Source organism: Symphalangus syndactylus, chromosome 5, assembly GCF_028878055.3.
Source record: "Symphalangus syndactylus isolate Jambi chromosome 5, NHGRI_mSymSyn1-v2.1_pri, whole genome shotgun sequence".
NCBI classification, from domain to species: domain Eukaryota; kingdom Metazoa; phylum Chordata; class Mammalia; order Primates; family Hylobatidae; genus Symphalangus; species Symphalangus syndactylus.
This window is the reverse complement of record NC_072427.2, coordinates 47,183,465-47,203,113: the sequence shown is the minus strand read 5'-3', so window position 1 is coordinate 47,203,113 and position 19,649 is coordinate 47,183,465. Positions and strand designations below refer to the sequence as shown.

The window sequence follows — 19,649 nt, the reverse complement described above, 5'->3', positions numbered from 1 at the left end:
GTTTTGGACATGGTTGATGTCAAGCAGATGCATTTACCTGAGTAATAGACAATGATCTTGAAAAAGACCCACAGTGTACATGACCCATTGTTATATTTCTTATTGTTATCTGAAATATTAATTTTGTTATTGTTTAGCTGGCTTTTGGCCCTTTAGTTTATTTTACTTATTTATTTTTTAAGACAGTATCCCTCTGTCACCCAGGCTGGAGGGCAGTGGTGCCATCTCAGCTCACTGCAGCCTCCGTCTCCTGGGTTCAAGCAATTCTTCTCCCTCAGCCTTGTGAGTAGCTGGGATTACAGGCATGAGCCACCACACCTGGCTAATTTTTTTTTTGTATTTTTAGTAGAGACGGGGTTTCAGCATATTGGCCAGGCTGGTCTCGAACTCCTGACCTTGTGATCCACCTGCCTCGGCCTCCCAAAGTGCTAGGATTACAGGCGTGAGCCACCATGCCTGGCCTGGCTCTTTCATTTAAGAGAGTATTTCTGTGTTTTAGAGTCTTTTGTGTCAGGATTTGACAGTTGCTACTAATCATGGTGGCCACTAATACCTCCTTGAGACTTCCTCATACATTCAGTTTTTTTGCAGTTGCTCCATCTAGTAGAATATGATGCTTTCACAAAAGTACTGCAAAGTGGACCTATAACTTCCTTCAGCTATTAACAGCTTCCCAGAGATAATAGACTACTCAGTCTCATCATAGACTCTTGGTTTTTCAAGAATTTTAAATGGTGATATCTGTCCTCATATGAAACCATTTTATCCCAAGACATTTGTTTACTATCATGGCTTAAGCTATACCACAACTGTTTCTGATATATACTATCCTATTTTGACAGTGGCTCAGTAATTAACCTTTATATTCCTTCTTAAGAATTTTATTTTAGAATTTGAACTTTTAAAACTCTAGGTTCTATAATCATTGAAGTTCAAGTTGGGCTGAAAATGTTGAGGCCATTTTCAGCCCACTTTGACCTTTGGAGTTCTCTTCTTAGTGGTTAAGCGCCCACCCCCGATGACCTTTTATATTACAGATATTTTCCATAAATGCTGACAATAAGGTTATAAGCAGTTTTATATTTAGTTTGAGCAGGAGAAAGCCCTTGTGTTTTATTGGCCTCACCTTTCTAAAAGATTTATTTTTTTACCCTGGGGGCTTAGGACTGCATATTCTACATATTATCCCTGTATATCCTCAGTCCAAATCATTATAGTGAGTCCTTAAAAGTATATACACCTGTAAGTAAATTTAGAACAGTGTAATGCCACACACATATTTAAATGAAGTTAGATGTTTAGGGTTCGCAGTCACATGTCTTAAAAGCATAAAGTAGCTCACACAAGTAATATTTCTTATGGCTACCAAACTAGTAAACTAGCCACAATATCCTTACCTCTACACATCAGGAAATCTCCCTCGTGCCTGTTTATTTTTTTTGTTTTCTTTTATGGCAATACTGGAAGCTTAGCTTGGTTTAGGACTCCCAAAGCAATGTTTTTGCAAATCTATGCTGAGCTAAACATACAAGACCTTGTGGATATTATTAAATGTGTAGGGTGTTACTTTTATTCCTTTACCTATGGTGAATAATTTTAGCTATTAACAGAAAATGTAAATAGTTTATTATAACCTGGGTAAATACTCAAAGTAACCATGGAAGAGAGAGTAGCATTCTTGAAACAGAATCCTGTATTTTACACTAATGATTGGTACAACATAGCATTTCTTATATTCTTAGGTCAATTAGTTGGCGATTCATTCAGCAAAGTTTACCGAGTGCCAGACATTGTGCTAGTCATGATTTTTAATTACGATTATTTCTTTGGAGAAATCTTGTATGAAAAACTTAACATTTAGTAAGAAAGGCTTATGTGTTTTTGTGGTGACTAAAAATTCTTTATTTATATTTACTAACTTAATATTGATGTCATTTAAGGTCTCGTTCAACCCTTGGACACTCCAGATCTCACTGGAGCCAGGGTTCAAGTTCTCATGCAAATCGGCCACAGGAGCCACGGAACCGCAGTAGGATTTCTACTGTTATACAGCCCTTGAGGCAGAATGCAGCAGAAGTTGTGGACCTTACCGTTGATGAAGATGGTAAATTGAAGTAGTAACAGTAGAAAATTATGAAAGGAGTTTGATAAAAGGAAATTTCTTAATATGCTAGAAACTCCTCCTGCTTACTGGTAATATATTATTAAACTACAGGGAAATTGTCAGATTTTTTAATCTCACGTTTTTAATTGATATAATATCCTAGGCTTGTAAATTTACATAAAATTCTTTGTGGTTGTTGTTTCAATACTTGATAGCTATTTTCTCAGGAAAAAAATATTTTTGTAAGTGGTAGTTTGAGGGTTAGCTCAAACTAGTTTAGTTTGATTTATAATAATTGTCTTTAACTTGCCATGAAAAAGTAGAAGCAGCACTTTTCAAATATAAACACAAAAGCAGTATAACTGAATTTTAAATGACTAATACTGGCTATTTGAAATGTCTAACTTTAATTTTAAAAGTTATGTTATCCTTCAATATTATTGGTACCTTTTTGTGCTGCTCATTTTTTGCATTTTATTTTGGCTAACAGCTATACCCAAGTAACTGAGGAAACAAAACCAGAGTTGGAATACAGAGGTTAGGAAAAGTGGTAGAATTTATGAATATATGAATGAATACATATTAGGAATCATCTTGAGGTATTATTAGTTATATCTTAGGAAATGGTCAATCATAATTTCCCAAAAGGAAAATGGTAAGCCATATATGAGTTTGTTAGTTTTGGGAGTTAGCTATAAATTGGGCAAAGAATATATCAGGTAGATGGAAAGAGTTGATAGGTGGAAAGAGTTAGAGGCCATATGCAGTCAGCCCTTCTATGGGCTCTTTGCAGTTTGGGTGGTCATAAGTGTCAGAGTATCAGTACCCAGTTGTTTATGAAGAGATAACAACTGTTTGCATTTCATTCAACAATCTCTTGTTTTTTGTTTTGAAGCACCATAAATGATCTGTAAGACAGTCGTTAATGTAATAGGGATTAATTAATGATTACTCAGTTAATTAAATATAAGGTGACTATTTTGGAAACTTTTTGTGTTCCGATGTGACACCTGCTAGCTGGTAAGTAGGTAAAGGTGATAGAGTAGCCTTTTCCACATTACAGTAAGTTAAACCAGAATTTACACTTTACTGGGTTAAAAGTATTTCAGTGATTAGTAGATGCTCCCTTTCCTCCACTAGTTTTTCTCAGTGGAAAGCTTCTCTCTTATTAAAAATAAATCCAAAACGAAGTACATCAGACCAGTGGTTCTCAACTAGGGGCATTTTTTTCCCCTAAGTGATATTTGGCAATGTCTGCAGACATTTTTGGTTTTCACAGTTAGGGGAGGATGCTACTGACTTCTAATGGATAGAGACCATGGTTGTTGCTAAACATCATACAGTTCACAGTGCACATCTCCTCCCCAGTGAACAAAAAATTATCTAGCCCAAAATGTTAGTATTGCCAAGGTTGAGAAACCCTGGTTAAACTATTTACAAATAAACAGAAGTTCTTTTCCCTCTTTTTTTATGTACAAGCAATTTGCATATACAAGCATTTGGACATACTAGCATTCAAAGTGTCCCATATAGACTCACAGGTACTATTTGTGCCTAAGGAATTAGTTTACCATACTGCATTGTATAGAAAGTCAACTCTCTCATTCTTCTTTTCAGATTTAATTGTCGTGACTATGCTTTGGATGTATTTATTCCCATCGTTCTCAATTTTAAGCAACCATTTTAAAATTAGTTCTTTGAAACTTAACTCACTCATAAGTTGAAGTCTACCTGAAATTTCTTTTACTTTCTGATAGAAAAATGTTAATTTTTATTAGAAAGCACTGATTAATATTAATATTTACAAAATTTTCTTTGGAAAACATATAAAAAGGCATGGAAAGAAGATTAAAACATATTAGAAATAATAGCTAATGTTAAGTGATTACTCTCTGTAAAGCATCATACGAAGTATGTGATCTCAGTTCATCCTAATGACAGTTCTATGAAGAAAATTCTGATACTTTCCCAGTTCTACAGATGAGGAAATGGAGAATGGTTAAATAACTTATTTATATTCATACTGTCAGTGGTGAAATCAGTATTGCTATCCAGGCAATCTTACCCTAGAATCCATATTGTGTCAAACACTGTTCTGACAGCTTATGGCCATGTGTACGTGCATAGCAAGGAACTTTTACTTTCCTTTTACTCTTTTCTTCTTTGTGATAGATCAGACAACTTATTTAGAAGCTACCTGAAAAACTGTTAAATCACCTAAATTATTGGAATAAGCATATTGGTGTTAGATTTTTTAAAATGCAGTAATATTTTGGTAACACGTCAGTTTGATATTGATATTTTGGTAACATGTCAGTTTGATATTGCAGTTTAGCTTTGTGAACCCTTTCTTTACCAAATGTTATTAGAGAGCTTATATTTTTAAAGTTTTTTTATTTAATAATTATAAACACATTAGCTTACATTAAAATATAACCGTTTATCTAATTTGTTTTGAAATGCTAAGTTGACATTTTGTATTTTGTAGAACCTACTGTAGTACCAACCACTTCTGCAAGAATGGAATCACAAGCTACTAGCGCTTCCATTAACAATTCAAATCCATCTACCTCTGAGCAGGCCTCTGATACTGCTTCAGCTGTCACCAGTAGCCAACCTTCCACAGTGTCAGAGACTTCAGCTACTCTTACAAGCAATAGTACCACTGGCACTTCTATAGGAGGTATGTAAAAAAGTGGGGGAGGGGAGACTTTTTGTCATTACTTTTGTTAGGAAAATTATTATTGTTTTTAAGTCTAAGATTTTAGCTATGTTAATAAGCGGGTATTCTTACATTATAGTAAACTTCATATGTTATCAAGGTAGTCTTTATTATAATTAGGCTGATTTCATATTTGAGTTTGTGTGCTATATGTGACCAGAGTATTATAGCTCAAATAAGAGAGCTTGGGGAGAAGTAAATGGCTGACACCAAAAGCATGAGCAACAAAAGCAAAAGTAGATAAGTTGGACCTCATCAAAATTTAAAACTTTTGTGCATTAAAGGACATTATCAAGATAGTGAAAGACAGCCTACAGAATGGGGGGAAGAAAAATATTGCAAATCCTATATCTGATAAGCACTTTAGAATCCAGAATCTACAAAGCACTCTTAAAACAGCCCAACAGGCTGGGTGTGATGGCTCATGCTTGTAATTCCAGTACTTTGGGAGGTTGAGGCGGGAGGATCACTTGAGACCAGGAGTTTGAGACCAGCCTGGCCAACATGGTGAAACCCTATCTCTATTTATATTTAAAAAATAAACAAGTAGAAAGAAACAAACAAAAAGCCCCAACCCAACAGAAAGACAACCCAAATTTAAAATGAGAAAAGATTTGAATAGATATTTCTGAAGAAGTTATGCAAATGACCAAGAAGCACAAGATGCTCAACATCAGTAATCATTACGGAAATGCAAATGAAAACCACAATGAGATACCACTTTGCACCCACTAAGGTGTCTATAACACAAACAAAAATAGAAAATCACCAGTGTTGGCAAGGATGTAGAGAAATTGGAACCCTCGCGAATTGCTGGTAGGAATGCAAAATGGTGCAACTGCTGAGGAAAACACTTTGATGATTCCTCAGAAAGTTAAAATAGAGTTACCATTGGATGCACTAAGTCTACTCCATAGGTATCTTCCCAAAATAATTGAGAATGGGGATGGGAGTTTTTAAAATTTTGATGATGTCCATTTTCTGGGGTTTTTTGGTTGTGGTTTGGTCTTTTGGTGTCGTATCTAAGAAACCATTGTCTAATCCAAGGTCACAAAAATTTATTCCGGAGCTTTCTTTAGTTTTAGCTCTTATTTCAAGCTAGTTCTTATGTTTCAATTAGCAATGGTATCTCTGGCTCTCTCTTGTATCATTTGTTTAACTGAGCCTTAAACTAGCTTTCTTTCATTTTTGGATAATGGTACAGAGATAGGAACTTGCTAACTGCTTACCAATAGAAACACTGTAGACCCTGTAGCTTGTGGATTGACTAAATCACCATTAATAATGAAACCATCTTATATTTTCTATCCCTTTTTGCTTTTAATAATATCTCATTTAATTCTTTTAATATTCATGTAATTTACATCTAGCAGATTAGAAAACTACATGTGGCTGGATCAGGAAGTACACTCTCCTCTGGAAAACTGAGGGCAGAATTGAGAAACATTCTCAAGAAGATTTCCCACGAGTGTCTTTTTTGTTTTTTTGGCCTAGGCTAGTCTTGAAGTTCCAGGGTCAGGTGATCCTCCTACCTCAGCCTCCCAAGTAGCTAGGACTACAAGTGTGAACCACTGTGCCCAGTAGGGGTGTCTTTTAAAAACAGTCTCTGAAAAAATGTAGGCAGAAATGAAATGGGCTTTTATTTCATTTGTTGAGTACATACTCTTTTCTTAGCTTGTTACTTGGGTATCTTATATGTTATTGTATATATTTTAATTCTTAAAAAAAAAAAAAAATCCTTGACATGATGAGACTCACACCTGTAATCCCAGCTCTTTGGGAGGCCAGGGCATGCAGATCACTCGAGGCCAGGAGTTCAAGACCAGCCTAGGCAACGTGGTGAAAACCTTGTCTCTTTTGAAGAAAAAAACAAAACAAAACAAAAAAAAACAGAAAATTGCAGAAATTAGTGAGGCATGGTGACACATACCTGTAGTCCCAGCTACTCAGAGACTGAGTCAGGAGAATCATATGATCCTGACAAGTCGAGGCTGCAGTGATCCTCTATGGCACCACTACATTCCAGCCCGGATGACAGAGTAAGACCCTGTTTCAAAAAATAAAAAAAATATTGATGTTGGCATTTCTCTTACCATTTCAGAAATGAAGAAACCTGAGAAGTTAAGTACTTTGACAAAACTGTAATAATCTTTGAGGCAGGGATTTGACTTCTCATTGACTCCTGTCTCCTGTTATAGCTTTATGTAGCATTCTTTTTTTTTTTTTTTGTGAGACAGGTCTGACTCTGTTGCCCAGGCCCGTGTGCAGTGGCACAATCTTGTCTCACTGCAATCTCCACCTCCCAGGCTCAAGTGATCCTCCCGAGTAGCTGGGGGACCACAGGCATGACCACCATGCCCGGCTAATTTTTGTATTTTAGTAGCGATGGGGTTTTGCCATGTTGCCATGTTGCCCATACTGGCCTCAGTCTCCTGGGCTCGAGCAATCCACCTGCCTTAGCCTCCAGAAGTGCTGGGATTACAGGTGTGAACTACCACACTCGGCCTACGTGTAGCATTATTCTTACGTGCATTTTATGTGATACAGTCCCATCTTTATTTCAGAATAGTCCGAAAGCTTTTATATATAAATCTTTGTTCATTCACAAATCAGATTTAATCTCTGAGCATCTTGGCTACAGTCCTAAAGGGGCCTCTCTTAAGGTCCATTTCCTTCCAGGACCCTATGGAACATTAGTTCAACTATTTTCTCCACAACCTGTCCTTGTACCTTTTTGAATATTTCCAACCCTCACATTCAAGCTATCTAGCTTCACACTTATCCAGGTTCCTCCATAAATTTATGGTTTCTAATCCTGGGCTTTCTGTAGGAAATCACCATTGTCTTGATCAGTTCCCTTTCCTTCCTCCTAAGTGCCTATTTCAAAACACTCTCCTTTTCCTCAAGGTTTTCATTCCCCAGGGGAAATTTAAAAAAATGAATAAATGAAAGTTCCTAAGCATGAACTCCTGCAACTTCCAGTGCCTCCATATAAACTTTTGTGGCTCTTTACCTGTCCTCGTCTACTAATTCCTAGTCTCCTAACTCCTTCCTGTCCCTTCCATCCAGTTCCTTTATCTGTGCTCTACCTCTTATCCTTTCCTTTGTCCTTAACCATGCTTTAACTGTCATCTTCCCTGTGTCTTCGGCATCTTCTCTGGTTTCATTTCCTTAGTACATGCACATGTACACTTGTTTTTGTCTATGTACATTTAAGTGTATTTTTGTCACACTAAACTCTTTAATGGGCTTCTGACTCCTTTCATAATGAATAAACATGATCTTTTAAAATCTGACAATAGTCTCCTTTTCATAATTCATTTTCTTCCCAGGACTGTGTTCTCATCCCCCTTCTCACTAGCCCATTTCATAACTTTAAGTGTTGTCACCTATCACTAGTATGCTGATGACTCTCTCTTCTGTGTTTTTTGACCACTGTATTTGTTTTAAACTTCTTTTTTTTTTTTTTTTCAAGACAGGGTCTTGCTTTGTCACGTAGGCTGGAGTGCAGGCTCACTGCAGCCTCCACTTCCAGGCTCAAGTGATCCTCCTGCATCAGCCGCACAAGTAGCTGGGACTACAGGCACACTCCACCACACCTGGCCAATTTGTGTATTTTTTGTAGAGATAGGGTTTTGCCATGTTGCCCAGGCTGGTCTCGAACTCCTGGACTCAAGCAATTCACTTGCCTTGGCTTCCCAAAGTGCTGGGATTACAAGTATGAGCCACCATGCCTGGCCATTTTAGACTTTCATATCCAGTTGCTTCTTGGACATCTGTCCTGGATCATTCTGCAGTCAGTTCAAACTCAGTGTGCCACAAACAGCTCATTATCTGCCTGACCTCTCCATGTGGTCCTTGTGTTATGCCTACATGATATCTTATATATTTATTTGTTTAACACATATTTATTGGTGGCACACTATATGTCAGGCACTGTGCTAGGCAGTGGGAACAAAACAGATAAATTTTTCTTCTAACAGAGCTTACACTCTAGTGGATAGCAATAGCTAATATTTGTTGAGCCTATAATGTTGGCCGGTGGATTTACCTATAATAACTCTGATTTTTGCAGTAACCAGTGAGGCAGATTTTATTACCCTTCTCATTCTACAGGTGAAGTAACATATCCAAGGTTATATGATAGTGGAGCAAGAATTCAAACATAGGCAGTCTGGCGTGACACCTCTACTTTTCCCCTTTATGCCAAGATTTCTCAACCTTGGCATTACTATTGACTTTGGGCCAGAATAGTTCTTACAGTGGGAGGTGGGGAAGGGTTGTGCTTACAGGATATTTAGCAGCATGCTTGGTTTCTAGCCTCTAAATTCCAGTAACATCACCTCCCTTCCAATTGTGACAACCAAAAATGTCTCCAGGCATTGCCAGATACTGGGGACAGTATTGCTTTATACTATGCTAGAACCCAGTGTTTCTGTTCTAATACTGGTTGATTTGTATCCTAAATTGTCTCCATGCTTGATGATGAGCTTCCTTAAGGGCCAAGGAGCAAGTGTTTCTCTTCTTGGCACTTACCTACATGATTGCATGCTGCTTTTCCCTTGTGAGTTGAAATTAAATATAGAAAGTGCTTATTGAGCCACCTACATTGTGCAAGCATGTTTCTGGTTGCTAGAGATAAAAACAGCAAAGGCAGACCATACTGTAAGTTATGTTAAAGGTCAGGACTTTCATTTTCACCTTTGTATTATCCAGTGCCTTTTGTAGATCTTTTACCACGACTTTAATTATGTGTAAGACTGTTGAATGAATAATTCATGCCTGCATCTCGATAATCCTGCTAGAGTTACTGAAGGCACTCCTAGGAGGCCCTTTAACCAAATTATTGTCACTGGGTTGTGGAGTTAATTTCCCTAATGCAGGTTCATGATTGTCTCATTTTTAGTGGGCCCTCTGTGGGTTAATTTTAATAGAAAAGGAAGTGTTTTATTTACTGAATCATATCTTTGTATTTCACCTCTAATTTATGACAATTTTATTTGGGTAGTAACTCTCGAATGAGAGGCTAATTGGTTGTCTTTACTTTCGGATGCAAGCCTATTTGAGAAACAAAGAGGTTCTGGACTATATGTATTCAAAATGCTCAAAGGCAAAAGAGGAAAAGCTATTTCTGAACAGATACGTGTCATATCCATCACTTTAGTGATGGTTACAAACTCATACCCTGACTTTTAGAGTCACCGTAATCCTCAAATAACTTGGTTTGTAAAATTAAAGTGTCAGAGTTGGAAGGAACCATGAAGGTAATTTAGTGTATCCCAGTGAGTGAGCTTAGTGTCCCGAAGGTTTTCAACCTTTTTTTCCTGATGCAATACACAATAAATGATATTGACTTGTATAACACTTTTACATAGAGACTAAGATAAAACCCTGAAAATGCTGTAGCAAGTAAAGCTACTGTAATAATGAGTAATTGCTTTACATATTATAATTTATAGGAAACAGTTACTTAATGTTGGGTTCAGCATAGCCCTAAAAGACTTTTGATCATGGTCAGTTCCTGATATGCTAGTTTTAACACTGACCAGGTTATTCAACACATTTGGAATACAAGTGAATGAAAGTAACATAATTATAGAACTGACTTTGGAACTGCTATTATTTGTTTTAAAAAGTAAATAATCTGGCTGGGCGTGGTGCCTCACGCCTGTAATCCCAGCACTTTGGGAGGCCGAGGTGGGTGGATCACGAGGTCAGGAGATCGAGACCATCCTGGCTAACACGGTGAAACCCCGTCTCTACTAAAAATACAAAAAAATTAGCCGGGTGTGGTGACGGGCGCCTTTCATGCCAGCTACTTGGGAGGCTGAGGCAGGAGAATGGCGTGAACCTGGGAGGCGGAGCTGGCAGTGAGCGGAGATTGTGCCACTGCACTCTAGCCTAGACAGACTCTAGCAAGACTCTGTCTCAAAAAAAGAAAAAAGTAAATAATTTGTTGACTTTGTTTTTATTACAAATTACAATATTTAACATAATTCTAGGGGCAGTTACAGGTTAGGGTCAGTTTGTATTTCAGTTAGTGTCAGTTTGGTTTTCTTCCGTCCAAGTTCACAGACCCATGAATTCTAGTTCCCAGGTTAAGAACCTTTACAAAAGGGTTTGGGACGTTAGCCCCCATAGGCCAGACTAGCAGCTTGGAAAAAACGAATATACAGAAATTTAGATTAGAGCTACTGTGTAACAGAGGTTGGAGCACAGACCTTGAAGAGTTGAGAATCAGGAAAGGCAGGATAGGACATGTAAGAGAGGGCAGAGCCAGGAGAATTTTAGGGAAATTTGCTGAATCTTACCAAGCAGAACCTGAAGCACCCTCCTACCCAGGTTCATTTATGTGAACCCATAATTCCCTTTATTATTTAAGCTGTTTTGGTTGGATTTTTATTTTATTTGTAAAGAAGCAGAAGATTCCTAATTGATATATTGGCCCAGAAGAGATTAGCTAGGTACTTTGAGCCACATAGGAGCAGGGTATCCCTACTCTTGGGTACTCTAAAATCAAGGCTAGGATAGTAATGTTCCAGAATTCTAAGGATTCTGAGGAGACACCTCAGAATCAGAGTGGAGGGTTTGGCTTTAGGCTGTTCACTCTTTTAATCAGAAGCTTCAATTTTTAAAAATCTCTTTTATATAGTTTCCATATAATATTTAGTTTGAGGAAGAGTTTCTGGGTTTTAAATGAGTTTGAAACACTGGGACAGACTTTCAGGGGATACTTTTGCACTTCTTCTGCCATAGAAGAACATACCTTCAAAATAACTGGGCATGTGGCAGAGAGCATAATCAGGACTCATGTGTTTTATACCGGGAAATTTATCTATTCTAACAACCATGCAAGGCAATTTTATTACCACATTTTATAGAGAAAAGGAGGTTAAATAACTTTCCTAAGGTCACATTGCTAAAAGAAAGGTCCCAGATTAGAACCCAGATTCATTTGACTCCATGTTTCTTTCCCCACTATGTGACACTAAGTCATTAGATTACTATAAAGCACATTTTATTTTTCAAGTATCAGAGTCTAATCATTTCTTGTATTCTGTCGGTTCTGACTATAGCATCCAAAGGAAGGAATAAAGATAATGGTCCAGACATGGTGGCTCATGCCTGTAATCCAAGCACTTTGGGATGCTGAGGTGGGCGGAGCTCAAGACCAGCCTGGACAATGTGGCAAAATCTTGTCTGTACAAAAAGTACAAAAATTAGCCAGGCGTGGTGGTGTGTGCCTGTGGTCCCAGCTACTTAGGAGGCTGAGGCAGGAGAATCTGTTGAGCCTGGGAGGCGGAGGTTGCACTGAGCCAAGATCGAGCCACTGCACTCCAGCCTGGGGGACAGAGTGAGACCCAGTCTTTAAAAAAAAAAAAAAAAAAAAAAAATGTGTGTGTGTGTGTGTGTGTGTGTGTGTGTTGGCAGATAGTGAGACTCTACCAGATACACTCTGACTTGGGTGGCTGTGTCTTAAGATGAGATTTTATGAAGTCCATAGCTGTCTGCTTTATGTAGGAATGATTTATGATATTAGGGGTTCATGGAGCTTAGGGGAAGAGCATTTGCTTTGTAGCATATAGTGGAAGGACTCGTATTTTTAAACTTTTAAAACACAGTTTTACTGGTAATAAATCATTTGTTATGCCATAGGAAAACATGATCTATTGCCATACTTACACATCACAGTAAATACGAGCTTCTTGAAGAATTTAAGAGTTTCAGGAAAATCCCAATGAAGACCACTGCATAAAATCTTGTGATGTATATGTTAAGAATGTGGCACTATCGGCCGGGCGCGGTGGCTCACGCCTGTAATCCCAGCACTTTGGGAGGCTGAGGCGGTCGGATCACCTGAGGTTGGGAGTTTAAGACCAGCCAACATGGAGAAACCCCATCAGTACTAAAAATACAAAATTAGCTGGGCGTGGTGGTGCATGCCTGTAATCCCAACTACTCAGGAGGCTGAGGGGGGAGAATCGCTTGAACCCAGGGAGGTGGAGGTTTGGTGAGCCGAGGTGGCGCCATTGTACTCCAGCCTCTGCAACAAGAGCGAGACTCCATCTCAAAAGAAAAAAAAAAAAGAATGTGGCGCTATCACATTATTTACAGAGATTTGAATTTACTGAACATTTCTGTAAACAATTATTATTTATACCCTATACCCATTTTTTTACACAGTGATATTTCATGATTTGATTATTCTGTGCATTTTTTTCTATTTCAAGATGACTCAAGGAGAACTACATCTAGTGCTGTAACGGAAACTGGCCCTCCTGCAATGCCAAGGTTACCTTCCTGCTGTCCCCAGCACTCACCATGTGGAGGGTCGTCACAGAACCACCATGCATTAGGACATCCTCATACAAGTTGCTTTCAGCAGCATGGTCACCATTTTCAACATCATCACCACCACCACCATACTCCCCACCCAGCTGTCCCAGTTTCTCCTTCCTTTAGTGATCCTGCTTGCCCTGTGGAAAGACCTCCACAAGTACAAGCACCTTGTGGAGCAAATAGTAGTTCTGGTACCAGCTATCATGAACAGGTATGTGGAATTTGAGTCAGTCTTTCTTTCCTGCCTCCCTTGTCTCTCTCTCTCTCCTTCTCCTTTTTCTCTCTCTTCCTCTTCCTTCATTCCTGTCTCTCTCCCTCCCTCCATTTCTCTCCCTGCTTTCTTCCCTCCCTGCCTCCTTCCGTTTCTTTTTTTTTTTTAACTCCCATTCTTCCTTCCTTTCCTCTCTCTCTCCCCCTCCTTCCTTCCCTCTCTTCCCTTTCCTCTTCCCCTTCATTCCTTCCTTTTCCTTTCTCCTTTCCCTTCCCCTTCTTCCTGTTTTAGATGGCTGGAAAACCCAGCATGAGGGAGTCACTACTTGCATTAAAACCAACCCACCTTTCTTTTTTAATTGTGGTGGCTTCGGGAGGAGGAAAAAACCCCTAGGGACAGATTTTATACACTAAATTAGTCACATTCTTACATTTGAAAATGGCCTCATTTAGTGGTCTGTGGTTTCTTTTTAATTAAGTCTCTGGGATTTTCAGATGGACTAAATTATTACAACTAATTGAATGGACCAGGGATGTGGGTAATCAAAACTAACACTTAATCTAAAAATCACTTTTTTTTTTTTATTCTGGAATGGTTTTTGATGTTTTTAGTTAAATACAGTTGAATCTGATCTTTGGGATCTTATTTTAAACAAATTGTTGAAACTCTAGTGTCAGGCTAATTCATGAAAAATTGGAAAATTCTCCCAGTTTTCCCCTTTTACCTCCTACTGTAGAGTTCACTACAACCTTCACTCACCTAGAAATAAACAGCCTTCTCATTTGCAGACCTGTAGCATGTTTTCTCAGGGGCAGATGAGGTTTTCAGTTTATGGAGAATCAAAATGTCAGCAAAAAATTATAATTAAGTAAATTAGTTGGTATTGACTTCGCAAAATGTCAATTAATATTAAATTAGTATTGGCGATCACGTGGACTAAAAGAAGCCAAGTGTTCCATGCTACTTTAACTTTTGTTATGTCACTTCTGTGTGCGATTGTGATATAAGTCTGCGTGTTGTAACTCAGGAGGCTGAGGCAGGAGAATTGCTTGAACCCGGGAGGTGGAGGTTGCAGTGAGCCGAGATCATGCCATTGCACTCCAGCCTGGGCGACAGAGTGAGATGCCGTCTCAAAAAACAACAACAAAAACAAAAGATGTAATTTCAGAGAAAAATTGTAATTTTGACATATAATATTCCAGAAAAAAAGTGCTGGAAAAAAAGTCAAAGAGGCTGGCATGGTGGCTCACTCATGTAATCCCAGCACTTTGGGAGGCCAAGGCAAGTGGATCACCTGAGGTCAGAAGTTCAAGACCAGCCTGGCCAACATGGTGAAATCCCGTTTCTACTAAAATACGAAAATTAGCTGGGTGTGGTGGTGTGTGCCTGTAGTCCCAGCTACTCGGGAGGCTGACGCAGGAGAATCACTTTAACCTTAGACATGGAGGTTGTAGTGAGCCAAGATCGTGCCACTGCACTCCAGTCTGGGCAACAGAGCAAGACTCCGAAGTTTTTTTTTTTTTTTCTTTTTTTTTTTGAGACGGAGTCTAACTCTTGTTGCCTAGGATTACAGGCATTAAGCCACCGTGCCCGGCTAAGCTACCACTTTTCTATGTCACCTGACCTTTCCTAAAGTACTTGCCTCATCTTTTAAAATTTTGATAGTATGTCTTCTGGGTCTGACAGATTAAAAATAATTAACAAGGGCTGGGTGCGGTGGCTCATGCCTGTAATCCTAGCACTCTGGGAGGCCAAAGTGGGTGGATCACGATATCAGGAGTTCGACACCAGCCTGACCAACATGGTGAAACCCCATCTCTACCAAAAATACAAAAATTAGTCAGGTGTGTGGCACGTGCCTGTAATCCCAGCTACTCAGGAGACTGAGGCAGGAGAATCGATTGAACCTGGGAGGTGGAGTTTGCAGTGAGCCGAGATCATGCCACTGCACTCCAGCCTGGGTGACAGAATAAAACTCCGTCTCAAAAAAAAAAAAAAAATTAAGGAGATGTATTCTCTTTAAAAATACAGCTGGTACTATCAAGAGGAAGTTTGAATTGAGTAGAAAAGATAATTAAAGAGATTTTAGATGTTATTTCGGTTTTGGTAACATTTCTTGGTATTAACGGAATGTCCAGACCCGTCCTATCTCTTGGGAACGAGGGAGCATCAAGAAAAATTTTCCAGTGGATTGAATGAAAGGATCTGCTTGAAAATATAACTTTCTTTTGCTATAAATTTGGTTACATGACGCTTCATAAGTATTGTAGGAAAATGGTGAAGAGGTGAGTCTACCAGCTTTTCCTACGTTCATTAAAGAGCTGCCGAAAGTCTCATTTGCAGAATATTTTGTTATTAATAAAATAATGCAGCTAGTTTGAGGCATCAATTATGTATACAACTTTTTATTTCAGCTTGAGTTAATTATAGGTAGGATCTCTTTTATAGTTCTGTTTAGTGTAAAATAAATATAACCCATTTACCCACCTATAAGTATTAGAAGTATTTGGACTGCAAACAAAACTTGAGAAGAATCAGCAGGATCCCAGGCATTCAGTGGTGATAATGGGTTTGAAGGTAAAGAGAATGAGATTTTTGAAGACAACAGTTTGAGACTCATATTGATGTTTGTAGGACTCTAAAATTAACCACATGCTTATAAAATAGCCTCATATAGCCTTCACTTTAGACCTATTTGGGTACAGCAGAAAGTAGAGGAGCAGAAGAAAGCAAACAAAACCTGAGATTTGTGATTTTGTAGATATCTTATGTTTGAGTGCCAGATTGTGCATAGTTAAAGAAAAATTAGACCGGTAAACCGAGAAGATGCAGTAGTCATGTAGATAGTCCTCACTGCTTGCTTTGATTCGATATGGCTTTCATTCCTACCCACCCCTGCCACACCACCCCCAACCCCCAACCCCACCCCACCTCCTGCTTTTTTTTTTTTTTTTTTTAGAGAGGATCTTGCTTTTCTTCTCAGGCTGGCCTTAAACTCCTGGGCTCAAGTAATCCTCCTGCCCCAGACCTCCAGTTGGCTGGGACTACAGGCATGTACCACTGTGCCTAGTAATTTAATTAGTGTGATGTGCCATTTATAATCTGTGTAAGCCAATTATTATGTCCCATCACTATACTCATCTTGCTTACTCTTGATTGTCCTTCGAGAATAAGAATTGAATGAACTGGAATTATGAAGAAGAGGGTTCTCATTACTGTTTTTTTTTTCCCTTTATTCTTTAATTTTACCCTCGGTTTCTTCTAGGAATTACTTTACTCTGGGAATGTTCTTAATCACTGACTAGAGATGAAGATAAAATGAAATTTGGTCACCTTCGTAAGATGTTGATATTCTGGTCCATTTGCTAATTTTAGTCTAGTAGGGAAAGGATTTGAACCATAAACATAAATTCAGTTTTAAAACATTATTCTTAAACTGTATTTACCTGAATTGAAGTCATACATTGTATTAGCCAACTCAACAGAAGAACAGACGTATACTTGATTGTACAGCCCAACAGAAGGAGAACAGACATATACTTGATTGTAGATAAATAATACAAAAGAAAGGAGCTCTCCTCCTTTTCTCTTTCCCAACTTGAGTATCATCACGCCCTTTTCCTTTCAGAATCCAGAGTTCCTTTTGTTTCTATTATTCCACCTAAACCTAGAGCTCACTGAAATTAAAAAGACTGCTGTGGTTCCTCTCAGGACTGTTGGGTGACTTGGGCCTTTGACAAATGCATTACCCTAGGTTTTTCATCTCCAGCCCCTCAGCTTCCAGTATTGCACAGTTCCTGTATATAATTCCATATATAACATCACATCTTTATGATCTTTAATCACATTTTGAAAAGTATGGTTCCACTGAACCTAAGCAGTAGGTTTGTATTCAAGAATACGAAGAAGTAGCCGGGCACGGTTGCTCATGCCTGTCATCCCAGCAGTTTGGGAGGCCGAGGCAGGTGGATCACGAAGTCAGGAGATAGAGACCATCCTGGCTAACATGGTGAAACCCTGTCTCTACTAAAAATACAAAAAAAGTAGCCGGGTGTGGTGGTGGGTGCCTGTACTGTAGTCCCAGCTACTAACTAGGGAGGCTGAGGCAGGAGAATGGCCTGAACCCGGGAGGCGGAGCTTGCAGTGAGCCGAGATGGTGCCACTGCACTCCAGCCTGGGCAACAGAGCGAGACTCCATCTCAAAAAAAAAAAAAAAAAAGAATACAAAGAAGTGATTCTTGCCTTTGCTCTAGAGTAGAGGTGAAAGTGTTTTACTTAGGATTTTTCCAGATGCTTTTGGAAGGCAGTGAGTGCATAGTGGCTTACGCCTGAAATCCTAGCACCTTGGGAGGCTGAGACGGGTGGATCGCTTGACTGAAAGAGTTCGAGACCACCCTGTGCGACATGGTGAAACCCCATCTCCAACAAAACAAAACAAAGCAAAACAAAAATTAGCTGGGCGTGGGGTCTCGTGCCTTTAGTTCTAGCTTCTTGTGGGTGGCTGAGGCAGGAGAATTGCTTGAGCCTAGGAGGTGGAGGTTGCAATGAGCCAAGATTGCACCACTGCACTCCAGCCTGGGTAACAGAGATCCTGTCTCAAAAAAAAAAAAAAAAAAGCTTTTGGAGGAAAATATTACTGATGAGTGGAAGTGGAATCTACCCTCTGGTTTATTTCCCAACTTAGTTAGTGGGTTTTCCCTAAAATCATATTCCTAATACAAGCATACCTTGGAGATACTGCAGGTTCGGTTCCAGACAACCATAATAAATACAATAAAGTGAATATTGCAATAAAGCAATCACATGAATTTTTTGTTTCCCAGTACATATACAATTTAATGTTTACACTGTACTATACTAAGTCCACCGCACAGTGACATTATGTTTAAAAAAAGTACATGCTTCAATTTAAAAATACTTCAGTTTAAAAATACCTTATTGTACATGTTTCAGTTTAAAAATAATTCAATTTAAAAATACTTTATTGCTAATACATTTTTTTAAAATGCCAACAATCCTCTGAGACTTCAACAAATTGTAAACTTTTTGCTGATGGAGGGTCTTGCCTTAATGTTGGTGGCTATGACTGATGAGAGTGGTGGTACCTAAAGATTGGGGTGGCTGTGGCAATTTCTTGAAGTAAGATAACAATGAAGGGCCGGGCGCGGTGGCTCACGCTTGTAATCCCAGCACTTTGGGAGGCCGAGGCGGGTGGATCACGAGGTCAGGAGATCAAGACCACGGTGAAACCCCGTCTCTACTAAAAATACAAAAAAATTAGCCGGGCGTGGTGGCGGGCGCCTGTAGTCCCAGCTACTCGGAGAGGCTGAGGCAGGAGAATGGCGTGAACCCGGGAGGCGGAGCTTGCAGTGAGCCGAGATCGCGCCACTGCACTCCAGCCTGGGTGACAGAGCAAGACTCCGTCTCAAAAAAAAAAAACAAAAAAACAAAAACAATGAAGTTTGCTGCATTGATTGACTGTTCCTTTCATGAAAGATTTCTCTGTAGCATATGATGCTGTTTAATGGCGTTTTACACATAGAACTTCTTTCAGAATTGGAATCAATCCTTTCAAACTCTGCAGTTGCTTTAAGTTTATGTAGTGTACTAATGTAATATATTAAGTTTATGTGATATTCTAAATCTTTTGCTGTCATTTCCATTTTTTTTTCTTTTTTGAGACAGTCTCGCTCTGTTGCCCAGGCTGGAGTGCAGTGGCCTGATCTTGGCTCACTGCAAGCTCCGCCTCCTGGGTTCATGCCATTCTCCTGCCTCAGCCTCCCAAGTAGCTGGGACTACAGGCGCCTGCCACCATACCCGGCTAATTTTTTGTATTTTTTTTGGTAGAGACGGGGTTTGACCATGACAGCCACGATGGTCTCAATCTCCTGACCTCGTGATCTGCCCGCCTCAGCCTCCCAAAGTGCTGGGATTACAGGCGTGAGTCACCGCACCCGGCCTGTCATTTCCATCTTTTTCCTAGTATCTTTACCAGGAGAAGATTCTGTCTCAAGAAACCACTTTTGCTGCAGTTTTTTGTTTTGTTTTTGTTGTTGTTGTTGTTTAAATGATGTGTCTGGGGTCCTGCAATTTTTTTATTAAAGAAGAAAAAAAAAGAAACCACTTCCAGCTGGGCATGTTGGCTCATGCATTTGCTCCCAACACTTTGTGGGGCTGAGGTGGGAGGAGTTAAAGACCAGTCTGGGCAACATGGCAAGACTCTGTCTCTACAAAAAATTTAGAAATTAGCTGGGCGCAGTGGCGTGCGCCTG

At 39.2% G+C, this 19,649-nt stretch overlaps 1 protein-coding gene across 15 annotated transcripts in view; it reads left to right on the top strand.

Annotated features, from left to right (window-relative positions):
• Positions 1 to 19,649, top strand: part of RNF111 (ring finger protein 111) — a 115,454-nt gene that overhangs the window by 72,513 nt on the left and 23,292 nt on the right. For all 15 annotated transcript variants that reach the window (XM_055278337.2, XM_055278335.2, XM_063639012.1 and 12 more), the window contains exons 4-6: positions 1,941 to 2,104; positions 4,593 to 4,787; positions 13,058 to 13,377. In XM_055278337.2, coding sequence (XP_055134312.2) covers positions 1,941 to 2,104; positions 4,593 to 4,787; positions 13,058 to 13,377 — 679 coding nt within the window. The remainder of the gene's footprint in view (positions 1 to 1,940; positions 2,105 to 4,592; positions 4,788 to 13,057; positions 13,378 to 19,649) is intronic.